We start from the raw sequence: 9938 nt of genomic DNA on the forward strand, positions 1-9938 counted from the left end.
TCATCATTATTTAGGTAATCCATCAATTCCATTGTTGAAGTTTTCATGGTGAATGCACACCTCTATTGTAATGAGGATCAAACCATAAATATACATCAGAACCTTATTATATTGCTTCAATAATTGAATATATATATATATATATATATATAAGGATACCTTTAAAAGACTTATTGTAACTCTTTTATATAAACTTTTTAACCTTTATTTTGGCTCTCTATAACTGTATTTAGTATAGCTTAATACCAAATTTATCATCCAAAATCATCTAATTTACTTCATTGGAGATAATTGGGTTAACATTAAATATTTATCATCATCCATTTCAATATTCATGTCATCCTTATCGGGATTGAAATCATAAAACAATAGTAGTATGTTTTTAACTTCATCGTTGTAAGTAGTATAATATCTCGTTTTAGATAGTCTACCATCTTTAGAATTACCTAAATAATGCCTCAACACTTCTATTACTAGAGGATCAATAATTGGATCAACATCAACATATAAATGCATCTCTTCTTTACCTTCATGCATATTAAATATTAATGCATCATCAAATATTTTATTTTCTTTGTCAGCCCTTATCTAAAATTCATTCAAGTCTATATCAAAATATGAATAGCATGTCTATATAAAATATATATTCAAAGCCTTGATTTTTTTTCAATGTATAATGAATTCTCATGATGTATAGGTATATCTGGTATTTTTTCTTACATGGTTAATAGAAGTTATATGAAGGTTACATGCTAATTGAACAATTATTACAAAAAAAAATCTTAATTTAATGGTAATTATAGAATTAGAATTTTGTGAATGGTAACCCTAGTTTGTAGATTTGGGAGGCTTTTCATCAAAATCCATATTATTTTTTCAGTATTCAAAATTTGTCTGGGAGCATGAAATTTATCTATTAAACATAAAAAAATTTACTAAAATCTAATTGTTTAAGATTACTGTACCTTTAAGATTCCCATTTTCGATTTTAAACTAGTGATTTGTTTTATTAAATCGAGGAAACAAAACCTATATTTTAATGATTTAATAATAATAAAATGCAGTAACAAATTTTAAAATCTTGATTGAAGGAAAAAAAATGTAACATGCCATTTTTAGTTGAGTTCCAGACTAGAAATCGATGGCAACAACTAAACATGGATGGCAACAACTAAACATGAAAATAGAAGGTTGTAAGAAGGCAAATTTGTGTTTGGATTTTTCTTCTAATTTGTGTTTGACAAAGAAACTATAAAAGAGAAGAGAAGGTTGCCACAAATATAGAAAACAAGTTGTACCGTCACGATTACCTTTTATGCTTTAATATATATATGTAAAGACATTATTGTCATTTTATTGATTTTAAAAATATGCTTTCATCCTGGCTGGAAATTGTAATATTGGAAAACTTATTTGCAAAGTTAAGAAAAACCAAATTATAGAATGGTAAGAATATTTTGTCCAAAAAACATTAAAAAAGAGATAGGTTTCTCTAAAGTTCCGTAGCCAAGCCTGGCCGAGGCGTGCTAATATAGAGGATAGCCAGGCCCAACCCCACCAGGTAGATAAATGGCATTGCGATAACCTGATAAGCTAAAATTTGGACAGGCCCAAATACGTGTCAGAATCCCATGTAGGGTCCTGGATAGACAACCCATCCTGAAATTTGAGCAGTGGTCAGGACAGACAGCTTCCTGTCTGAGCCCCCCTGGCAAGCTGAGAAGAGGGAAACATAACACGATTAATGGCAGATAAGACTTAAAATTCATCAATAGCATGGCCCATTGTTTGAACCTAACTGAACATCATTTGCATTTGTTGCTTTGCCGACTTCGATTTATTGCTTGGTATTTCCCTTCTGGAGAACTTAGGTCCTAAACAGAAGGATTCTCAAAAAAGGAATTTAATTTAATTACAAAGAATACCCTTTCACGAGTATAATTACAGCTAATTCAATGATACTGTTTTGATTTTAGAGATTCACCTTCCGTCAAGTATTCAAGCTCATCACGTCATCCCACGTATGAGTGACCACCAGTACGTATTACAAGGTCTGGTAGCTGATTAATTTTGATCAAAACTATGTAATTAGTAATTACCAAAGATTATTCGGTTCTTTTACCGTCCCTCTTATATGGTAAAGGGACTGGGAAAGCTAGATTAAATCATCATTTTATGCATGGAACAGGAGATGTTGGTGGTCACGGAGAAGGCATCTGAACCTGTCAGCCCGTATAAAGAAAGAGTTGATTGCGATGTATCTTTAGTCCTTGGCATCCAAAATGGCCCTGACCTGCAACTATGGGATTTTACTTTTCCCCAGCAATACCCTACATCCATACAAGTTTCTGGCATTTTGCTTTGTCAATACATAATGTACTGGTGCAAAATCGCATCCTAAGAATCTTGGGTGCTGGTTGAGGGAAACAATTCACGTTTTTGTTTCTGAGAAACATGAAAAGCACTCAGGCTAGGAGCTCATTAGCTGCACGCCATGAGTTTAACACATAATAGTTACCCTAGTTAAGAAAGGCATTTGAGTAGTTGTTAGTTTTTACTGTTAGCACGTATAATATATATATATATACACGTGGATGACAGAAGATGAGTTTCAGAGATGTTGCCATCCTATGACAAGAGCTTTGGTGCACACCACTGGTTAGAAGTTAGAGACAACCACCAAAATATAACACAGACATTAGCTGTAATGTCAGTCCCCATTTATTATTGTTCCGTTCTCTCTTTTCTTTTCTGAGACGACAGAGCCCACATGTCCCTCAACGGAACAGAATAAAAAGCAAGCAACATAACATGAGATCATTTTTCCGACAGCTTCAAATGCCCTAGTAGCCTCTCGATTCATTACTTGCCTTTCTCCAACATCTACATGTCTATATGAGTAACATGCTCGATCGAGATTCCATTTCCCTCTTCTCACTCCCTATACATTATTTAGGCTTCTTCATGCATTGCATTGAGTTCTTTTTTATGAACAAATCAGTCAGCAAGCCTCTCAGTTCTCAAAGCAATTATTTAGGGTCATTCCTTGCTCTCTAAGATAAATTAATTCTTGTCTCTAATTGATTGTTTCATCAGTATAACCCAAAATTATGAGACCAAAAAACAAAGAGTTTGAATGAATTATTTTACTACATATTTAACTATGAGAAAGTAAGCTTGGGATTTTGTCAACTGTAATTGATCAAATTAAAGAAACTAAACATTGATTATAGGTTATACTTGAAGTGAAATATATGATTAAAATTAAAGAAACCAAGCCTCCTTTTAAAAGTTATTCTGGGACTTCCTTCCATGTTCATGAGTAAACGGCAACCACAAGGTCTGAAAATATATCTGGAAACTACAGTGATGCAATGTTAATAAGCAACCACTTTCCAACTTTAATTGCTTTACTTTTACCAAGTACTTCTGAGGGGAAAAAAAGATAAGAGGAAGCAGAAGAAGCCTGAAAGAATTAAAACAAGGCACGGAACAAATGTGAAACATGAATACTCACTCATGTTCTACCTATATATCTTTTAAAAAAAAGAAATAAAGAACTATATATATATCCTAGTTTGTAAACAATGTAGGCAAGAGAAAGCGAGAAAGCAATTAATGGAGGACGAGGAATGAGGAAGCTACATGAGGGAAATGAACACAGTTTTTGTATCAACATTAGAGTAGAGATCGAGTACGATGACATACGATTCACACTCTGTTAGGGTTCCACCTCTCTTGTTAGCACAGTTGTCCCACAGCCCTTTTTCGGTGGGCTTTGAGCTTTATTCATGATGATCAGCTCGAGGTGTCTATAGTGAAAACGCAAATTAATGCGAGGGAGAGAGGGGGAGGGATGATCAAAGCTTAAGCGGTGGTGAGCTAGAGAGAAAGAAGGAGAAGCTGACAGTTGTGAAGGGACAAAAAATTACAGCTTTGCATGCTAACCACGTTTTGATTCAACTAGGAATTCTCTGGGTCCTAGAAAATCATCATCGTCACATGATACCACCTTACAAATTAACCCATCAGTTTTTGCCTTTGCTCATGTGACTCGTGAATTAGACAACTGACTTGAAATATCAAAAATGTTGAGTGAGTTCTAATGGCATTGTGGGTGTTTTTCAGAGCTTTTTTCAAGTCCTAACATTAATTTACATGTAGAAAATCAAAATTCAAGGAAAACAGCTAGTCATTTAAATTAAAGACTAACTAGCCAGGTTTCTCATAATTAAGCTTAAAACTTAAAGAAAGAAACTACGGTTAGAAGATGCTGATGATTTGAGCAATGGCCCATCATCAACAACGTATTCAGAATAACAGTCATGATGATCATCACCATTCATCCTACAGTGACAGAGAGAAGAAACTAAACAAAAGCAAAGAAAAAGAAAAACGCCACTAGCTAAGAACCCTAGTTAAATTGACATCCCAACTTTCCGAGATTCCCTTTCCAGATTGCACTACTGGTGTCTACTCTCTATCTCCATGGCACCAATAAGTAGCTAGTCACCAATTTCTGGAAGAAGAAGAAGATGATGGTGATGGTGATGATAACAAATGTTGGTCTTTTATGTTCCTAAGAGATTTTTAGGGTTTCTTACCAATAGTGTGCTTGTTATTATGCATCCAGACCTTGAGCACATGCCGCTTCAAACCATTCTCCGCACAAAACTGCTCCACAGCAGCCTCATCATGTTTCTGGATTCTCCAACCTAGCCTCTCCGCGAAAGCCAACATCTTTTCTTTCTGCTCCTGCGAAAACTTTGTCCTAAACCTCTTCTTCGAACTACTACCTCCTCCTCCTCCTCCTCCACCGCTACTGCTCGGATTAGACACATCCTCCTCTTCCCTACTATACCCACCACCACCACCAGACGCAGCCGGCAAGGCTAAAGGCCTTGGCTGCTGAGTTGGAGTCAAGTGATGAAGGTACCCAGCCGGTGGTGGAGCACGATAATAAGGAGAGAATTGTGGTTGTTGCTGGTGGTGATGGCCATGGTATAATATTAATTCTCCTCCACCCCCACCATCAGTCTCTTTGCGGTGGAAATTACGGTGGCAATTACACGCAGCACATTTAAGTGCATCCAAAGTACCTTCTTCACCTGCGGCCATGAATTCGCCACAACCATCAAGTGCGTGTCCACCGATTCCCACAGCATGGTTTTTTTGACACTCTCTGTATCTGATTGAAGATTTTCTTGTGTTTGTGTTTGCTGCTGTTGTTGAAGCACCTTCTCCTCCGCCACCTGTAGGACCCATTTTCGACCGAGCAGTAGCTGAGTTGCTAATTGAGTCATAACCCGGTGGCATCACCGTCATCCCGGTCATTTCTTCCTCTTGGTCTTCGTGCTCATCAAACTCCATTTTTTTCCCCACTCTCTCTAAGCTTTTTTTCCCCCTTCTTTTTCTCTCGGTCTACCCTATGGTGGCTTCTTTTCTTTTTTTTGTTGATAGAGAAGACCTACATGGCACGGCCGGTTCTTTTTGTGAGCAGATCCCCCCACTATAATAACCAAGTGAAATAAAACGGTGATAAAAGCTCGCATTTATATGATAAAATAATAATAATAGAATTGTTTTTTCTTTTCCTTTTCCTTTTCTTTTTAAAGATCATAAAAAGAGAAGATAAGAGGTTGAGGGAGAGTGTGGCCATCAATACACCGGCCTGCAGAAAATAGGTGTCTTACTCGAAAGCCTTTAATTTACTTTCCATTTTCTCTTTCTTTTACCCTCAACAATTTACTGGCTATTGCCAGTAAATAAATCCATTCTCAGTTCCTTTTTAAATATATTTCCTCTTTATCTTTGTTTGTTAAAATGGTTTTTTTTAATTAATTAAGAAGGTGTTTGTTATTGGAATTAAATCTGTTTTTTTGTTTAAATTAAAATATTTTTTTGTTCAAATTAATTTTTTTATTGTTTTTGGATCATTAGACTAGTGTAAAAACTAAATTTTTAAAAATAAAAAAAATACTGTTTTAATATATTTTCATGAAAAAAATATTTTGAAAAGAAAAGTACTTTCACCTCCCTGATTTCCAGTTATTCGATATATTTGACATCAATAATTTTACTAATTAAAATTCTCGTTTTCCATATAAATGGTAAACACTCTTCTCAAGTTCTTCAGTTAATATGGTTGTCAGAAGTAATATATCCATGTATAATTGAAGAGTAAGTAACCCTCCTTCGATTTCCCTGACAAACTAATCTCTTCTGAGCTGTTGTATCGATGAGATTTAAATTTGAACAGATATCGATTTATTATTATTTAGTAGTATGCCAAAGGATCACTTTAATTATCAGCTAATATTCATTATATATAAAAAAACACTTCATTTTAAGATGTATTTGAAAGAGAGGCGGGGGGGGGGGGGGGGGGGGGGGGGGGGGGGGGGGGGGGGGGGGGGGGGGGCGGGGGGGGGGGGGGGGGGGGGATTGCATTCAGTGATGGCTTGACAAATTGAATTTTGATAGAAGTGTTGATGATATGGAAATATTGTTATTAAGGTTTGTGATTGTGGCGTGCAGTGCTGCCTGTTTCTTTTCCTATTTTTGTTGGTAGTTAATGCGGTAAAGGAGAAAAGAAGACTATAAATTTACATGAACATGGTAAGAGAGAAGAAGAAGAAGAAGAAGAAGAAGAAATGGCAGAGAGGTAGCGTGTAGGGTTATGTCAAAAAGTGACGTCAGAGTGTGTGTGGGTGAAAGGGAGAGGTGGTGGTGGGAAGTGGAACTGAGCACCACCTCCTCCGTTCATGATGAACATTCCCACACAATCAGTAGTCGTGCAAAGTCCACGCAGCAACTCAGACCTCTTGCAACAGCAACAGCACTCGCTCAAATCTTGTTTTAGATGCTTGATTCTGTGGTTAACTGGGCGTTAGAATTCGAAGGCCTTTGTTTGAGATGGCAAGGAAGATTCCCACTTGGCATGCATTTTTTAGGTTTATTTCTCGTATTAACTAGCCTCGTTTGCTGCGGCATTATTAAAAATGGTGTTTGAAAATTGTGGTTTTTTAAAATATTTTTATTTATAAAAATATTTTTTTTTATTTTTTATATGACCACATTAAAATAATATAAAAATATTAAAAATAATTAATTTTAAACAGAAAAAATTTAAAATTTAATAAAAAAATTGAAACCAAACCTAAAGAACTCTTAAATTCAGAAGTTTCACTGGGTCATGCTTACAAAGCCCACACATACTGAAAGCAAAATTCACAAAGAGATTACTAATTTTAGAGGGAGGAGTGTATCGGAGTCTATATCACTTAATTACAAAGACTAAAGAGAAATACCATCGAGAAAGACAGTGAAAACCGTACACTAGTTGTCTTAACAATGTCAGTTTCTTGTCACACCGAGTACCAAACATGAGGGAATTTCTTTCTCTTCGGCACTCCTTGTCCTGGCACTGATATCTGTCATCCCAACCGGACTAAACTGAGAAAGAATTAATAACTTATATATTTTTTAAATTTTTTTAAAATATATTAAAATAAAAAATTTATTTTTAATATCATCTTTAAAACCATAAAAATTAAATTTTAAATAAAAAATTAAATTTTAAAATATAATAATTTTAACCGTTTTCCTAATATCATATTATAAAGCATACACCCTTCAAATATAATAATATTTTTTTAAATGAAATATAGAGTGATGATAATTTAAGTCATTTTACGTTAACTTGATTAATCCATGATTTAAGATAAAAAAAAACTAAAAATATCTAAAAAAATAATAAAATTTAAAGCTTAATGATTTAAGGTTAAATGATAAAATTCAAAAATAAATTAAACAAAAATATTTAAAAGAAAAATCTAAGTCAACCCAAGTTCCTTCAACAACTTATTGCTTGAGGTATGAGATCGGACTAAAAAAATATTATAAAAAAATAATTTATCAAAAAAATTAAAATTAAATTAATAAAAAAACATAAAAAATAATTAAATAAATTTAATTTAACTTGATTAATTAGTGATTTGAAAATACTATACGAGTCATCCAAATAACATAAACATCTCTCATTTGCTAGCTTATACTACACATGTATTAACTATTTTTCATAATTATTTTTAGATGTAGGCAGAGATCTAATTGCACTACATCCTAATACATAATTATAAAATAACATTGTTGAAAAGATTTAAGTGCCCCCAAAAGTGCCCCCAAGTACATGCTCTGTTATTTTTAATTTTAAAGGAAATATAGTTTTTTTTTACTATGCATTCAAAGTAACGCCTCTCTCTCCGGTTTTAAAATTTTTTACTTTTAAGGGATACTATTCATTAAATGCAAAAAGCCTTGTTCTTTTTAAAATCGATATGACCAATGAATCCCATTGTAAAGATTTTTCTACCCTTAAAACCATGTTAAATGAGTTTTTCTTTCATGATTATAATAGTAATTTAATTATGCAAATTTGAGAGTGTGCATAAAATCAGAGTTGTTTTTTTTTTGGTAATGTATGAAATGCAAGTACTATTTGTTTAGTTGTTTTAATCTAAAATAAGTGTTTGGTTAATACTTATTTTTTTCAAATAAAAATCAATGTATATAAACATTGAATATAAAGAAATATATATGTTCACATGTTATGTAATTTAAGATGTCATAAATCATTGAATATAAATAAAATGTATTTGTCTAAATACTCTTAATACACTCTTTATTGATCATTTTACATCTTAAAAAAGCACAATAATGAAATCTTAGTTATTTTAAATATTTATATGCACAATAAAAAAGCTAATTATCAAACGCTATTTTACTTCTTACAACTACCCTTACAGAAACAAGAGGGACTAGATTAATTTTCGACCTCGAGTACTTTGAACAGTGGAGCATTTATTGGCTAGATTTTGGTTTGATTCCCAATTTTGACTATACTATATATGCTGTTAATTTCTTTTAATACAAGTGACTGAATAAATTAAGTTTGAAAACTGGTCAGACCTCTGCATGACCTAAGATCTTGGGATCATATATTAGTATTACTGAGAGTGGAAAATAAAGTATTTTTTTGCCTTGTTTAAGCCTTATTGTTTGGTTAGATAACATGTAAAAATCTTCTTCCATGGTTCCGCTACATAAAAATGAAAATATAGTGAGGACCGAATAAAGCATACTTCTGTTCTTTCATACTCGCTCATGACAAAGACATTTCCAGAATCATGGAATTCTATTCGATAAAGAAAGTGGTTCAAATAATTACCCTGCAATTCCGTATTCAGATTGGCCTGTGAGATTTCTTTTATTATCTAAAAAAACCCTAATTTCTTAGCTAGATTACTGTCCCTAATTTCTTAGCTAGATTACTGTCTCCAACGCATTACAATAGAAGTTAAATAGGATGGGTAAATTAATTACTATAGATGAAGAAGTATTTCAAAATTATTATATATTAAAAGATTTTTTTTATTATGAATTATAATCATAGTTTTATTTTTTTATTTTTTTATGAGTGAATAAATATTTATTTGGTTTTCTTTTCACAAGGATAATGAAGTTCTCTCAATTTTCAAGTATAACAAATAATGATTTTAGCCTCGAAAACGGCAATCAAGCTTTCTTTTCTTTGGCTTTGCCTTTGGATATATAGAAGTACTCTTATATGCTTATTTTATGTAATTAAGGGGATCATAAAAATATATTAGTATTTTCACATTGTATTTTGTATTTTTTAATTAAAAAGTTGTTAAAACGTGTTTTATATATCTTAACGAGTGGACGATGCTCATGCCATTAAAGAGACGCATAAAAACTTTTCTAATGATCAAATTTGTCCATCATTATATCACTAAATGCATAGTCGTACCATTTTTTACATGGAGCGGCTCATGTAGACATATTTTAGTTGGATTGCTGTTGATAATCGATTATTTGAGTTTTTTCTTCTTTTTTTTTTCTTTTAACAACTAAAG

The 9938-nt window shown here is 32.9% G+C and overlaps 1 protein-coding gene across 1 annotated transcript; it reads right to left on the reverse strand.

The window, feature by feature from the left end:
- Nucleotides 1-4174: 4174 nt before the first annotated feature.
- LOC105115240 (zinc-finger homeodomain protein 2-like) lies at nucleotides 4175-5568 on the reverse strand. Its single transcript, XM_011012087.1, has 2 exons — nucleotides 4605-5568; nucleotides 4175-4519 (listed from the first exon to the last, which is right to left on the reverse strand). The coding sequence occupies exons 1-2, from the start codon at nucleotides 5368-5370 to the stop codon at nucleotides 4506-4508; spliced, it is 780 nt and encodes a 259-aa protein (XP_011010389.1). The 5' UTR covers nucleotides 5371-5568; the 3' UTR covers nucleotides 4175-4505.
- Between the last annotated feature and the right edge of the window lie 4370 nt (nucleotides 5569-9938).

Source organism: Populus euphratica, unplaced genomic scaffold, assembly GCF_000495115.2.
Source record: "Populus euphratica unplaced genomic scaffold, PopEup_1.0 scaffold662.1, whole genome shotgun sequence".
In the NCBI taxonomy this organism is placed as follows: Eukaryota; Viridiplantae; Streptophyta; class Magnoliopsida; order Malpighiales; family Salicaceae; genus Populus; species Populus euphratica.

Bases quoted from the DNA above. Each gene is read 5' to 3' on its own strand.
- LOC105115240 (XM_011012087.1), bottom strand. From the start codon at position 5,370: ATGGAGTTTGATGAGCACGAAGACCAAGAGGAAGAAATGACCGGGATG.